General features: G+C 38.3%; 1 protein-coding gene across 1 annotated transcript; it reads left to right on the top strand.

Moving 5' to 3' along the window:
* Window positions 1–1,790: 1,790 nt before the first annotated feature.
* LOC110610456 (copper transporter 5) lies at window positions 1,791–2,637 on the top strand. Its single transcript, XM_021750380.2, has one exon. It carries the CDS (start codon window positions 1,924–1,926, stop codon window positions 2,341–2,343), a length of 420 nt encoding a protein of 139 aa, XP_021606072.1. The 5' UTR covers window positions 1,791–1,923; the 3' UTR covers window positions 2,344–2,637.
* The last annotated feature ends 14,156 nt before the right edge of the window (window positions 2,638–16,793 follow it).

Raw genomic sequence — 16,793 nt, 5'->3', positions numbered from 1 at the left:
GTTCTCGTATGGAATTTTTTCGTAATTTTTTATATTTTGATGGTTGCTTCTTAGTGAATAGACAAGGATTGGGAGGAAACATTTCGTTAATGTGAAAGAGTCATGTGTCTATTTCTGTAGTTGACTTTTCTTCAAATTTCATTGATTCAATTGTTTCGAAAAGTAATGTTCAATGAAGGTTTACTAGTTATTATGAGGTTTCTGGAATCGCAACGACGACGTCAGTTTTGGAATTTTATTCGAATTTTATCTCGTAAAAACTCTTTTATGTGGCTTTATTTAGAAGATTTTAATTATTTATACTCGAGAGATGAGAAAAAAAGATGAGCATTTTTGTCAAATTATCTTATGTAGGGGTTTAGACAGACACTTGAGGAGTATTTTTGTCAAATTATCTTTTACAGGATTTAATTTTGAATGATCGTAAATATTTATTAAACTCTAAAAATGATATTTTTAAATGGGTTTGTCATAATACTATTCTAACTGCTCATATTTTGATTAAAAAATCTATTAGGTATAATCGTTTCAAATAATCTCTTTTTAAATAATATCCCACTTTATTTGATGAAATTTTATTAATACAATAAATAATTTTGCTTTAAAAAATGTTATTAAATAAAAAAATCTAAATATTTATATAAATTTATATTTATATTTTAAATTTTAAATAATAAAAATTAAATCTTTTTAAATTATTATAATTATAATTAAGAGGGCTGTATTGAATATAGAGAAATTAATAGTGAATTAGAATATAATCCCTCAAGTTCTATTTTATTAATAAAATCATTTTTAAAATATATATTTTTATTTCAATAATATTTTTTTATTAATCATATTATTTATTATTTATTTTTATTTTTATATACACATTAAATTAATAAATATTTAAAATATAAAAAAATTACAAACTAAAATATATAACATTTCATTTTATTTAATATTATTAATATGATATATAGTTTTTTATATATTAAAAATATGTAAATAATTTTTAATGTTGAGTATAATTATTTAATAAAATAATTTAATATATAATATTTTTATGTATCTTTTATATAATGAAAATTTATTTATAATAAACATTTATTTAATATAATATATTTAATATTACATATAATAAATATAAAATAAATTTATTTTAAATATAAAATTTGAATTAAAAAATTATATATTTTATTAATATAAAATTTTAAGAATTATATCGTAATTTATAATTAACTTTTCATATTTAATTTAATTTTTAAGTTATAATTGTGATAAATTAAAAAAATTTATCTTTATTATTTAAAAGTTTAAATATAAATATAAATTAATATAAATATTTATAATTTTTTATTTATCTTTTAATAATAATTTACATCATATCATGTGCGGATGAAAAAAAAAACTTGATTAAAATTAATGGTTAAAATAAAAGTGAATGTAAAAAAAATTAATTTTATTATTTAAAATTTGAAATTTAGAATATAAATATGAAAATCAGTAAAATTTTAAATTCTTTTAATAAATTTTAAAAATAATATTATTTAAAACTAAATCATTTTAAGTATATCATAATTTTATTTCTCAAATTATATCATGAATTAACTCGTAAATATGTAAGTAAATGAATTTTTAAGTTTTAATGAGTTGAATTTTGGTAAACTTAAATTTAATTTATTTATTAAATAAATCTAAAAATTAGAGTTAAAGCTTGACCACCGGACCTCAATTTATTTATTTTCGAAGAACTTATTTTATTTATTATAATAACGCTTTTTCTTTTTCTTTTTTTTTTTTTCACAATACAAAAGCGAAAGCTTGCTTGCTTTGTATTCTCTATCCTTCAATTTCCATCCAACATTCTCATCCCTACCTAATCCTTTCTCTGATTTCCAAGAAATCTCTGCCTGTGAATCTCTCTTTCCCGTAGCGAAGATGATGCACATGACCTTGTACTGGGGAATCAAGGTAACCCTTTTGTTCGATTCTTGGAAAACCGATTCATGGCCGAGTTACCTTCTCTCCTTACTCGCCTGCTTCCTCCTCTCTTCCTTCTACCAATACATGGAAGATCGACGCATCCGGTTTAAAGCCCTTGCCTCCTCCCGCTCTCGCCCATCGTCGCTGGATGTTCCCCTTTTGCGCTCCAAAGGTCGTTTCAGTCCAGCAAAATTCGCTGCCGCCATTCTATTTGGGGTCAACTCGGCGATCGGATACCTACTGATGTTGGCGATAATGTCTTTTAACGGCGGTGTATTCTTGGCAATTGTTTTGGGGTTATCCGTTGGGTATTTATTGTTTAGAAGTGAAGATGACGGGGTCGTAGTGGTGGAGGATCCCTGCGCTTGTTCTTGAAAATTTCTGGCTTATACCCTCTTTGTTTCAATGGTTGAATTCCTGCAAATCTGTTGTCTTAGCCTTGTGTCTTTGTGATTATCACATGATAGGTGAATTTATTGTTGTGGGTTTTTCAGATCTGAATCGTCTTCTTTGTGAAATTTTTTATATGAATTCGATTGCTCATGATTCCTATTTCTATTCACAGAACAGAGCTTATGGCTTGCTTCTTGTTTCCAATGTAAGTTTATCTCTTTCTACAGCTTTTGGAAAGAAATCATAATTGGATTGATGTGTTCCTTTCTTGCTCTAGTCCTCCTTACAAAATCAAAATTTGCCATAGTCATACATACTCTGGTTCAGGAAGATTTTTTTTGTGTTCAGTTGCAATTTCTCATTGGGCAATTTGACCACTAACCATCAGATCCAATAGCGAAATCTCAGGAATCTTAAGGTGGATTGATGAACTCATACAGTCTCAGCAGACATATATCTCGTCAATTAATGGTCTCAAACCCAGACGAGCACCTCTGTTTTGGGACCGGCCCCATAAGGACTCTTCTCAAATTCAATTGGCTCTCATGGAACTCAGATCGCTATTTTGCAAGCGGTAGCAGTGGTGGTTAGAAATTTTAAAGGGCATTTGATTGATGGTGCGAAGAAATTCTGTTATCTTTCTCCCTGTAGGCGAAGCTCTGGCAATGTCAGAAGCAATGATTCTGGCAAGAAGTTTGGGAGCTGGCTCTGTGACCTTTGAATCAGACTCATCAGTCCTTATGTCAGCCCTAAACGACAAAAGCAGTTTTTTTTTTTTCCAAAGCTAAAGACATATCATTGGATGGAGTAAGAGATACAAGGCCTATGGCCTGCATTCAAACATCAAAAAAACCGGCCTTCAAGGCGCAACTAAACAACAAGATAACAAAACCCAAGGATCCAAACTTATTTGAACCCAAGAGAAGGATCCGATGGAGCTAAAGGATATTCAAACACTTTTCTTAATAAGTTCAATTAAATTCAACACATGGGCGCAAACATCCTCGCTATTTTCACAAAATGTCAGCTTTTCTCTCGTCAAGAGTAAGTGCAAATGCTGCAGCCAAATTGTATTAAAAAGATAGGTTACTCTGTAATTGGCTATTAGCCATTCTAGATTTTCTGTCGTCTTGCTTGTTCTTAGATGCCTCAGTAGCTACTTAATGCAAAATCTGCAACTAAAAAGAAAAAGATACACTCACCAATGCGTAACTTAACGGGCCGAGTCCGAAAGCCCAGATCACCTCTATCCATTGCCCAACAAGGAATCCTTGATTTCTACTCCTCAAGTGAAAGAATTCTCTGCTACGGATAAGGAAAAGGATTTTGGGTTTAAGCACCTTCTATGTATAAAGCTTTTTTATTTGGTTAAAATCCTCATCATAATCTCAACTTTTTTGTCTTGAGGTGTCGTAGGTTGGTGGGCATGTCTGTTTTGGATTCACTAGTCGCTGCGTTTAGTGCTGGCTACTCCGTTGATGAGTTTGGTTTGGCTTTGCATTGTCTGCTCAAGATGGCCAATAATTCAGCAACAGAAAGGGGATCGGAGAAATCAGATAAAGCAGGAGTTGATATGAAGAACAACAACTTGACCAAGAATAAGGCCACGCACTGGCAAGTCACAGCCGGTTGCACCAGCTTTTGCTTTGAGACGCTTGTCCTCCTTTGATTTTATAATTTTAATTTCAACTCTGTCTGATATGCCATTAGTTCTTTAGTTCCATCTATGAACCAAAGTGATAAGTTCAATTGGAAAAATATTTATATTTTTTTTAACAATTGGAAGGCTGGTACAAGAGTTTAAATTCGAGATTTCTCATTTTAAAAATATTTTATTATTAATGAAAAATAATTTATTAATAAATTTTGAGTTTGCATGTGAAGTTATAGTAGCAAAAGATTTAAGGCGTGGTTGTTTGGTTTTATTTTATTTTTTCAGTTTTTGGTGAAAATTTCTGATTGATTCCTTTAGGCAACTCCATAACTATAGTAAACTGAAAGTGTTATGAGCTAGTCTTTCTTTTCCATCGATTTGTGTTGTTGCACATGACTTTGTGGATTGCTTTCTAGACCGCTTTTTGACTTTGGGGTGCATGTTTCTTTTTTTGTTAATGGCCGATATGGATTTGTTTTTTCCTTTTCGCGTTTCTTTCTCTTTTTCAACTATTATTTTCTTTTGGCTGTGGTTATTCTCACGGTATTATTCTGGGTTTCATGTCTTGAGGTAAATATGCCACTGTTAATGGCCAATGATGATGAGGCACATATCAGTTGCTGCATTGCTGCATTAAGTGCTTATATACTTGCCACATTATTCATCTGCTTTTATTACGTTATCATACTTAGATTACGATTTGGATTGATTTTTTTAGATGGATCTTGTGTTTAAGACCTAATCCTTGTTGTAATGATATGAGTTTATTAGGCTTTTTAATGCAGTACTTTATTTATTTAAAAAAAAAATACAGTACTTTATGCATTGACAAAAAAAATCACGCACAAAATTTTAAATGTTGTAAGTATTAATTAAAAAAAAAAAAAAGTATGGGAGCCAATGGGCTGTGCGTTGGGTTAACCTGCAGCCCAAAAAAACTAGAAGGAGACGATCGGGACTTGACCGCACGTGTGAAAAAGGATTTCAAGTTAAAACAATGATTGCTGCTTCTCGTGAAACACCCCCGGCTCACGTTAACTTTGTTTCGCCTTCAACTGCTAACCTGCTCTCTCTCTCTCTCACTCTCTTTTTGTTTTTTCAGATTAAATTAACGGCTGTACTACTTTGGAAAAGACTGAAGAGCAGGAATACAAATCATCGACTTGTCGTTTCAATGTCGGACCCACAGACATCAGGATTTTAGGACCCACGAGTGTGGTGTTCCAGTGTTTGTCATAAATTATACTATAAATCCATAAAATAAATCAATAAAAACACACACATATATATATAAATAATTGTTAATTTTTCAAAATATATTCATTATAATTTCGTGAACAATACATGTCATTAATTTATTATTACTCAATTCGTTTGATAATTTTCTTCCACTTTATGTTTTTATATAAAATAAAAAATAATTATTTTAATTATAATATAATTTTTATTAATTTATTAATTATATTAATCTCTATTATAAAAAAATGACTTTAAATTTTATTAAAATTATAAAATCATTATTAATAACATATAATTTGAGACTAAAAAATAATTTGAATTATCATATAAAAATAATAAATTTTATGCTGGAAATACAATAAAATTATAATAGTAAGTGGAAAATGACTATATTTTTGTACAGCTAAAAATTAAAAAATACAATAAATTATAATAATAAGCGAAAAATGACTATATATATATATAAATTTGTTAATAAATTTTAATTTTAAATTAAAATTACCTAATAAAAAATAAGTTATATCGTTAAAAAAAATTTTAAATATAATTTTTTTTTTAAATAAACGGAATTTTAGTTTTTCTTTCCTTCTTCAAAATATACAAATATTATGAATATGTCTTTTATTAATTAAATTTAATATAAATCTGTTTGTAATTTTCACGATAATTAATCAAAAGTTTGTAAATTAGTTTACCAAAGATACTGATAACTCGTAGGAGTTTTTATTTAATAGTAATTGAAATTTTTAAGAAAATAAAATAATCAAATAACAATTAAACATTGAGCACTAACCCTATAAATTTCAAAATGTTTATAAAAATAAAAGAAAAAGGTGTAACCGAAAAATAAAATAAAAGAAAAAGAAAACAGTCAGCATAATAAATATTTGCTTTAATGCCAGATAGTTAGGATTTGTTACTTAGAAATAAGAAATTTATAATAATTCAATTCAATTAATTTTTTTAATTTTATTTAAATTAAATGAATTTAATTTTTTAATTTAAATAAATTTTTATTTAAAAATACTCATTTTTTATAATTTTTATTTATTTTTTTATTTTAATTATCTCAAAATTATTAACTATTTTTCTTTTTTAAATTATAATAATATATAAATTCACTATTATAACTCTATTTTATTTTTAAAAAATTTTCTAAAATATTTATTATTATTTAATAAAATTTGATATATTTAAAATGAATATAATTAAAAAAAAATTATATTTTTAATATGTATAAAAAGTAAAATAACAAAAAAAAATTTATAACATCGAGGGAATTTAAAATAATGTATAATTTATATAATAAATTTAAATATTTTTTATAAAAATTATAAAAAATTATTACTTAATTTTTATGGTATAGAAAAACTCACTATTTAATCTTTAAATTTTTATAAATATATTAAAATATTTTTTATATTTTAATAATTTAATTAGCCTCTAAAATTAATTTTTATATTTGACGCTCGTAGTTTTGACGAGAGAGGAGAAGAAAAAAATTTTTATTTCAAAAATAATCTTATGTAACATACGAGTTGACCACAACTCGATCCAACAAGAAGAATAGTAAACCAACCTAAAACTAGCCATCCCAAGCAAGCAGAGACTAGAATATACCTCGCAGTTGGCTACCAAAAAATTTTAAAAGTACTTGGTGATCATGGTGGTTATCAATTTATTTTGAGCTTAAGAAAAAATAAATCAATGTCTTAACAATGCATCACAGATCGATATAGTTGTCACAAGGAAACTGCACATTCGACCCTACAAATTGGGTCCAAAGCCTACTAGAAAAATATTTAAAAACAAACATACTATTGATCCAATCCGATATTTATAATAATCTATTACAATTTTGAGTCAATGGAGACACATCTTTGGTTGGCCTTCTTACTTTCAGGACTTGATTTACATGACATCAAACTTTTTACCCAACTGCCCTGCTTAGGGTCATAGATTCTAATGGCCATACTTTTGGAATTGCCACCGACTATTATCTGAAAGAATGAGAAAATCACACAACAGTAATGAAATTTGTCACCTAGGACCATGACAGCAGCAACAGAAGAGAGAAAGAGAAAAACCAGAAAGATAGTAGTGAGGTTGAGAAATACCAAAAGAGAAAAGAAGAGAAGAAGAAAAAAGAGAGAGACTTGGTGAGGTAGGGAGGGGCGGGGCATGGCATGTTGGGAGAGAGGGGAAAAGGGAGAAGGACATTGGTGGTTTGGCGAAATACCATAGATAAAAGAGAAGAGAAGAAGGGAAAGAGAGACATGATGTCGTGAGGTGGGGTGGGACGCGACGTGTTTGAAGAAGAGAAGAAGGGAAAGAGAGACACGATGTGGTAAGATGGGGTGGGATGCGACGTATTCGGAGAGAGGCAGAGAAATTGGGGTTTAGATTTTTTTTTTTTAATTCTTTAGACTATTTAAGTTATTAGCGTAAGTTATTAAGGGCATTTCGTCTTTTAATTTATCTTTTATTGCTTCTAATAACAGAAGGACTAATTAGTTGAATTATTAAAATGTAAGAGATATTTTAATGTATTTTTAAAAATTCAAGAGCTAAGTAGTGAGTTTCTAAAATGCTCCTTGACCACATAGGCATAAAGGGCACTCTCCAATATAAAATGAATAGCCTTTATAAATAGCTCATCCGTCTCGATCTCATTTAAATGTCGGTGATCTGTGGACCTCAAGGCACTCTTGATTAGCAGAAGACTTAGAGAAGGGTCATCAAGGAGAGAAGGTGCTCTATTTAGCGTCAAGACCAAAAGTTGAATGTCCATAGGCCAGGAAGACTCAACTCTAGCATTCACAGAAGCGGAAAAAGACAGGGCATCAGTAGGAAGCACAGGGGCTGAGGCAAAAGCAGAGGCACTTGAGACCAAAGACTCAAGTTCAAGGGGTGCCAGTTCTGTAATACCCGGCTAGACTCCGGTATCGAAATTCCTACCGTCCGGTGGAATCTCGGATGTCGGAGACCTCTAGAAGGGTAAAACCATGCTTTCTTAAAATGTTTTAATGTTTTTGATGATATTAAGTAAAGAGGAAATGAGTTTTTGAATAAAAACATCCTTGGAGGAAAACCCAGGTTCGGCCGCCAAACCTCAAGTTCGGCCGCCGAACATGCAGACATTTCGGGTGTGCCTTAGGCCCCCGAAGGCATAGGTTAAGGAAAGTCCAAGTTTGGCCGCCGAACCTCAAGTTCGGCTGCCGAACATGGCATGCATGCGGAGGCACGTTCGGCCCCCGAACGTGGCCTGGCCAGCCACTATAAAAGGGTCCCTTAGCCGAAAACGGGCGAGTTTTTCTCCCCATTGTCGGCCAAGGTGAGCTCTCCGCCGTTCCTCACCATCCTTGAGTTCTTTCCTTCAAATCTTTCAAGATCTTCACAAGTTTTTGCTTTGTTTTGAAGATTTTCGAGTTTAAAGCAAGTTTTGGAGCTTTGAGGTTCAAGAACTCAAAAATCTTCCACCTCCGAGTTTAGGACGTCTCTCTCTCGATCTTCAAGAGGTAAGAGCCGATTTTAAGCTCATTTCATGTTTAAAGTAAGTTTTATGCAAGATCTATGGGGTAGAATACATGTTTAGCTCATAGTTAGGTTTTTGAGTTTTTGATGTGTTTTTGAGCAATGTGTTGTTGTTGTGTGTTGTAGTTGGGGTTTAAGTTAGTTTGAAGCCCCTAGGAGCCAATGTATGTATTTTTGCATGATTTGGATGAGTTATATGCATGTTGGAATGGAAAGGAGAAGTTTTTGTGCAAAGGGAGCCAAGTTTCTGCCCTTTGGCAGAAACCAGGTTCGGCAGCCGAAGGACTTTCGGCCGCCGAACATGGCTTGGGAGGCAGGCCTTTCGGCTGCCGAAGTTGCCCCCGAAAAGAGACTTTCGTCTCTGTCTGGGACTTTCGGCCGCCGAAGGTGCCGCCGAACCTGCCTGGGTTTCGGCTCTGGAGGGACTTTCGACCGCCGAAGGTGCCGCCGAACCTGCCCTGTCCAGCCTTCCTTTGCATGTTTTTGCATGATTGTTCAAGGTGTTTTAGGGGGTTTTTGGGGGATGTTTTTAGAGTTATGTTCTAATTGTTTGGTCCCTCATTTGAGTCCACCTATGTAGGTTTGGACCCGAGGAACCGAGGACCCTAGCAGTGAGTTCAGCTGCTTCTGAGTCAGTAGAGCTTCAGCCAGAGGTGAGTAGAATAAACCTTTATGTTTTTAAAGCAAATGAATTATACAGTTGTGCATGTTCATGCATCATGAATGCCATGTGATTAATTAGGTTGTTTGCATTAGAATTCACGAATATGTTGCATTGCATTTATGATGTTGATGTGGATTGGTTATTGAATGATCCTTTAGTCTCATATGGTATGATGATGCTACGGCATGATATGGTATGGAAGTCCAGGTTGTACCCATTCTACGTCCCTGGCATTATGTAAGAGAAAGTCCAGGTTGTACCCATTCTACGTCCTTGGCACATTGGTATGTATGATATGTTATGTTAAGAGAAAGACCGGTTGTACCCATTCTACGTCCTGGCACTTTGGAATGTAGAGGACTATTGGTGACAATACCATCCGAGATGTGATTTGTTGTGATGTGTTGCATTACATGATGGCATGAGATTTAAATGATGTTTTCTATTATTCTGCTCACTGGGCTCTAGTAGCTCACCCCTTTTCCCTAATCCCCCAGGATTGCAGGTACGGGCTAGACAGAGAAGTCAAGAAGAGTAAAGTCTTGTAATTGTAATAGTTAGAAAGTGGACATGATAAATTGTAAGATGATGTATAACTGAATAGTTATGTTATGTATAATGATATTGAGGACTAGAAGTTGTGCTTGACCCTATAGATGTTGTAATCCCTTTTTGTTACATGATCTTAATGTTTATTGATGACTATGTTTAGCCAACTCAACACATGTTATGCCACCCATTGGGGGCATTGTTGAGATCCCATAGAGGGGTCAAGTTTATGATGATGATTATGTTCAGTGCATGCACAGGTTGAGTTTGGCGTATGATAGAATGTATGAAAGGAAAGTTTTAATTTTTATGTATGTTGTTGATTATGTATGGGATTAAACAGGTTTACAGGTTGCATGTCAGGCTTGCTACGGGTCCCGGCGGCCTTAAGCCGACCTGGATCCTAACGCCGGTAGCGGTCCGATTTTTGGATCGTTACAGAATGGTATCAGAGCCCTAGGTTCATATGGTCGGACCTAGAGTGACGGGCTCATAGATGTTATAGAAGGTCAAGCACAATAGGAAGATCATGTCCACTAGGATAGGATGTGGAGTCCTGTCTTGTTTGGTGATGTGAAATGCCATGATTATATGCATGTGCATTAATGATATGTGATGTATGTGATGAGGGTTCATGTGTGCCCACATGAACCATATGATGCTAATGTTTGCTTGTTATGTGCTACATTTCAGAAAACAGGATGAGAGGGACTCGTCGATCTGCACGATTGACTGGAGTGCCACCTGAGGATGAAGGCATGAGCGCCCGTCCTCCTACATTGCCTAGGGCAATGTCTAGTAGGTCTAGCAGAGAAAGAGCAGTAAGAGACCCTAGAAGGTCTCTGGATCTGGGTAGGAGCAAATCAGTGAGAGGAACAGTTCAGGGAGGAATGTCAGAAAACATGGGGGATGATATGGATGTAGAGCAGAGGAGGGATGGCAGTCTAGGAGTTAGCATGTCAGAAGAGGGAATGGGAGAGTCCCAAGGAGGCACTCAGGCCTCGGGATTTGTTCAGCCACCCCACTACCCACACTTCTCACAAAATCCCGGGTATTCGATGGGAGGTACATCGGATTACCCTAGTTTCACCCCTTATCCCACACAGATGCCATACCCACCCTACTACCCACCATATTCACAATACCCAATGTATCCACCCCCACCTTACTATCCAAATCCAGCAAACCCTACCTCAGGAAATGTCGCACCACCTCCACCACCTACAGAACCAACAGCCCCAGTTACTCAACCTCCTAGACCTAGCTCAGCTAGTGGGAGCAAGGTCAAGATGACCGACTACATGAAATTGGGTGCTCCTCAGTATGAAAAAGGGGATGACCCATTTGTGTACCTTGAAAGGGTTAAGGTGATCACAGATGAGATTGGGGCTGATGACAGTAGAGCCATTCAGATGGCTGGGTTCACTCTTAAGTGCAAGAAGGCACGAGAGTGGTTCAAGAATTATGTGAACCCGAGAGTAGACAGCATGTCATGGGAGGAGTTTGCAAACGAGTTTGCAGGTTGGGCCTTTCCCGATAGTTCAAGGGAGCTGAAGATGATAGAGTTTGAGCAATTGAGGCAGACTGATGAGATGGGTGTAGAGGAGTTCACAGACAGATTCTTGGAGCTGTTGCCATTTGCAGGGCAAAATCTCGACTCGGATCAGAAAAGGTCAAGGAGGTATATCATGAAACTCCACTTCAGATATTCCTCCTTGATCCAGTCAGCAGATAGGGAGAGCTTCCATGCCATAGTGGATATGGCCCGGAAAATGGAGGCCAGTGCCATCGTTCAGGGAACAGTCAGACAGTCAGTGGCACAGTCTTCTGGTTCCAAGACTCCAGGCTCTTCTTCTTTGAGTGCAGCAGCTTCAGGTAGCAAAAAGTGGAATAACACCACTAGGAAGTCGAAGAAGAACAAGTTTTGGAACAAGGTCAAGTCTAGTCTGGGACTAGGGAGTGGCTCAAGCTCTAGCGCGGATAATGCAGTTTGTGCAAAGTGTGGTAGGCTACACAGGGGAGTTTGTCGGGCTGGGACAACAGCCTGCTTCAGATGCGAGCAAGAGGGACACATGGCTCGGGAGTGTCCTAGGGCAGCTTTTGGAACACAGTCTCAGCAGACGGCTTCAGGTAGTGTAGCTCAACCAGCAGCTCCAGCCATGACTCAGGCCAGTGGCAGAGGCAGAGGGAGAGGGGCAGCCTCTTCTTCAGCGGGTTTCAGAGGTGAAGGTCCATCAGCTCCAGTACGGATCTTCACAATGACTCAACAGGAGGCAGATGCATCTAACACCGTGGTGGCAGGTAATTTAGTCATTGGTTGTTCAGATGTGTATGCCTTGATGGACCCTGGTGCATCTCATTCTTTTATTGCTCCGAGAGCCGTTCAGAGGTTGGGGTTGATGATCTCTGAGTTAGAGTGTCCTCTCTGGGTCAGTGGACCCAAGTGTGACCCATCAGTGGCAGAGTCAGTCTGCCAGTGCAGTCCAGTCTTTGTTGAGGGGAGATGCCTTTCCGCCGACCTTGTGGTTCTAGACTTGACAGATTTTAACGTCATTCTAGGGATGGATTGGTTATCTACCCATGGTGCTACCTTGGACTGCAGGGACAAGGTAGTCAGGTTCAGAGGTCAGGATGGGTCAGAGGTTGTCTTCAGGGGAGACAGGAGGGGTACACCTAGAGGTCTGATATCAGCTCTTCAGGCTCGTAGGTTGCTTAGGAAGGGATGTCAGGGGTATTTGGCTCATGTGAGAGAGCTTAACAGTCAGGTTAGAGAGCCCGCCTCGGTGCCAGTGGTTAGAGAGTTTCTAGACGTCTTCCCAGACGAGCTGCCAGGTTTACCACCTGCTAGGGAGATAGAGTTCGAGATAGAATTGATGCCTGGAACCCGACCGATCTCTATCCCTCCCTACAGGATGGCTCCAACTGAGTTGAAAGAATTGAAAGAACAGTTGCAAGAGCTGGTAGAAAAGGGCTTCATCCGACCGAGCACCTCACCTTGGGGTGCACCAGTCTTGTTTGTCAGAAAGAAGGATGGATCCCTTAGGCTTTGTATCGACTACAGGCAGTTGAACAAAGTCACTACCAAGAATAAGTATCCGTTGCCTAGGATCGACGATCTATTTGACCAGCTAGCTGGAGCAGGTTGTTTCTCCAAAATAGATCTGAGATCGGGGTACCATCAGCTAAGGATAAGGGAAGAAGATGTGCCAAAGACAGCTTTCAGGACCAGATATGGGCATTTTGAGTTCCTTGTAATGCCGTTCGGGTTAACCAACGCCCCTGCAGCATTCATGGATCTCATGAACAGAGTGTTTAGTCAGTACCTGGATCACTTTGTTATTGTCTTCATAGATGATATCTTGGTGTATTCCAGGAATGCAGAGGAGCATGCCCATCATCTGAGGTTGGTTCTGCAGACCTTGAGGGAACATGGCTTGTATGCCAAGTTCTCCAAGTGTGAGTTCTGGCTAAGGAGCATTTCGTTCTTGGGGCATGTAGTGTCAGAGAACGGGATAGAGGTGGACCCCAAGAAGGTAGAAGCTGTGGCTAACTGGCCTAGACCCACTTCAGTGACAGAGATCAGGAGTTTCTTGGGTTTGGCAGGTTACTACAGGAGGTTCGTTCAGGACTTCTCGAAAATAGCAGCTCCTCTGACCAGATTAACCAGGAAAAATCAAAAGTTTATGTGGACCGACCAGTGCGAAGAGAGTTTTGAAGAGCTTAAGAAGAGGTTGACTTCAGCACCAGTGTTAGCTTTGCCATCTAGTGATGAGGACTTTACAGTCTTCTGTGATGCGTCCCGTGTGGGACTGGGTTGTGTACTAATGCAGAATGAGAGGGTGATTGCTTATGCTTCTAGGCAGCTAAAGAAGCATGAGTTGAATTACCCCACACATGACCTTGAGATGGCAGCAGTAATCTTTGCACTCAAGATGTGGAGGCACTACCTCTATGGGGTAAAATGTGAGATCTTTACAGATCATAAGAGCCTGCAGTACATCCTGAGTCAAAGAGATTTGAACTTGAGACAGAGGAGATGGGTAGAGCTGCTGAGTGACTATGATTGCAAGATTCAGTATCGTCCGGGTAAGGCGAATGTTGTGGCAGACGCCCTAAGCCGGAAGTCACTAGGCAGTCTATCCCACATCACGGCAGAGAGGAGACCAGTGGTGAAGGAGTTTTACAAGCTCATTGATGAAGGTCTACAATTGGAGTTGTCTGGTACAGGTGCTTTAGTGGCCCAGATGAGAGTGACACCTGTGTTTCTGGAGCAAGTGGCTCAGAAACAACATGAGGACCCAGAGTTAGTGAAGATTGCCAGGACTGTTCAGTCAGGCAAAGATAGCGAGTTTAGATTTGACAACAAGGGGATCCTCCGCTATGGGAGTCGATTGTGTGTACCAGATGACATAGGGCTAAAAGGAGACATTAGGAGAGAGGCTCATAATGCAAGATACAGCGTTCACCCCGGAGCCACCAAGATGTATTAAGATTTGAAGAAAGTTTATTGGTGGCCAGCGATGAAGAAAGAAGTGGCACAGTTTGTGTCAGCCTGCGAAGTGTGTCAGAGGGTGAAGCTGGAACATCAGAAGCCGGCTGGAATGCTTAACCCGCTACCTATTCCAGAGTGGAAATGGGAAAATATAACTATGGACTTCGTAGTGGGGTTACCGGCGACGTCCAACAGATTGGACTCCATATGGGTGATTGTGGACAGACTCACCAAATCTGCTCACTTCATCCCTGTCAGGAGTGGCTACTCTGTGGACAAGTTGGCGCTGGTGTATGTTGATGAGATTGTCAGGCTGCATGGGGTTCCTGTTTCAATAGTGTCTGATAGAGGGCCCCAGTTCACCTCCAGGTTTTGGCGGAGTCTGCAGAATGCCATGGGTACTAGGTTGGATTTCAGTACTGCCTTCCACCCCCAGACTGATGGACAGTCAGAAAGGACCATCCAGACTATCGAGGATATGCTCAGAATGTGTGTGCTGGACTTTGGCGGTTCTTGGAGGCAGCATCTACCTTTGGTGGAGTTTGCCTACAATAACAGCCATCATGCTAGCATCAGGATGGCTCCATATGAAGCTTTGTACGGAAGGAAGTGCAGGTCACCTGTTTGCTGGGAAGAAGTTGGAGAAAAGGCCTTGGCAGGGCCTGAGCTAGTAGAGATTACCAGCAGGGTGGTACCCATAATCAGAGAAAGAATCAAGACTGCTGCAAGCAGACAGAAGAGTTATGCAAACATCCGCAGACGGCAAGTAGAGTTTCAGGAGGGGGATCTGGTATTGCTCAAGGTGTCTCCAATGAAAGGAGTGGTTCGGTTCGGAAGGAAAGGTAAACTGGCTCCACGGTACATCGGACCCTTTGAAGTCTTGCAAAAGATTGAGAATGTGTCGTACAAGCTAGATTTACCTGCTTCAATGGAAAGAATCCATCCGGTTTTCCATGTTTCCATGTTGAGAAAGTTCGTGTCAGATCCGGGCAAGGTTCTTAGTGAGCCTGATGTGGAGATCCAAGAAGATCTCACCTATGTTGAGCAGCCAATACGGATCCTAGACACCCAGATCAGGAAGCTGAGAAACAAGGAAATCCCGATGGTGAAAGTCCTATGGAACCACCACAATTTGGAAGAATGCACTTGGGAGACACGGGAGTCCATGCTCCGGCAATACCCTTATCTTTTCTGAGGTTAGTTCCTTGTGAGTAATATGTGTTTTATGTGCTTTGTATGTATGTTATGTATATGCCATGCTATGTGCTAGTTGAGGAACATTCGGGGACGAATGTTCTTAAGGGGGGGAGAATGTAATACCCGGCTAGACTCCGGTATCAGAATTCCTACCGTCCAGTGGAATCTCGGATGTCGGAGACCTCTAGAAAGGTAAAACCATGCTTTCTTAAAATGTTTTAATGTTTTTGATGATATTAAGTAAAGAGGAAATGAGTTTTTGAATAAAAACATCCTTGGAGGAAAACCCAGGTTCGGCCGCCGAACATGCAGGCATTTCGGGTGTGCCTTAGGCCCCCGAAGGCATAGGTTGAGGAAAGTCCAGGTTCGGCCGCCGAACCTCAAGTTCGGCCGCCGAACATGGCATGCATGCGGAGGCATGTTCGACCCCCGAACGTGGCCTGGCCAGCCACTATAAAAGGGTCCCTTAGCCGAAAACGGGCGAGTTTTTCTCCCCATTGTCGGCCAAGGTGAGCTCTCCACCGTTCCTCACCATCCTTGAGTTCTTTCCTTCAAATCTTTCAAGATCTTCACAAGTTTTTGCTTTGTTTTGAAGATTTTCGAGTTTAAAGCAAGTTTTGGAGCTTTAAGGTTCAAGAACTAAAAAATCTTCCACCTCCGAGTTTAGGACGTCTCTCTCTCGATCTTCAAGAGGTAAGAGCCGATCTTAAGCTCATTTCATGTTTAAAGTAAGTTTTATACAAGATCTATGGGGTAGAATACATGTTTAGCTCATAGTTAGGTTTTTGAGTTTTTGATGTGTTTTTGAGCAATGTGTTGTTGTTGTGTGTTGTAGTTGGGGTTTAAGTTAGTTTGAAGCCCCTAGGAGCCAATGTATGTATTTTTGCATGATTTGGATGAGTTATATGCATGTTGGAATGGAAAGGAGAAGTTTTTGTGCAAAGAGAGCCAAGTTTCTGCCCTTTGGCAGAAACCAGGTTCGGCAGCCGAAGGACTTTCGGCCGCCGAACATGGCTTGGGAGGCAGGCCTTTCGGCTGCCGAAGTTGCCCCCGAAAAGAGACTTTCGTCTCTGTCTGGGACTTTCGGCCGCCGAAGGTGCCGC

This window comes from Manihot esculenta, chromosome 3 (assembly GCF_001659605.2).
Source record: "Manihot esculenta cultivar AM560-2 chromosome 3, M.esculenta_v8, whole genome shotgun sequence".
In the NCBI taxonomy this organism is placed as follows: domain Eukaryota; kingdom Viridiplantae; phylum Streptophyta; class Magnoliopsida; order Malpighiales; family Euphorbiaceae; genus Manihot; species Manihot esculenta.
Note: the sequence above shows the minus strand (reverse complement) of the source record. Positions and strands in the feature narration are given on the sequence as shown.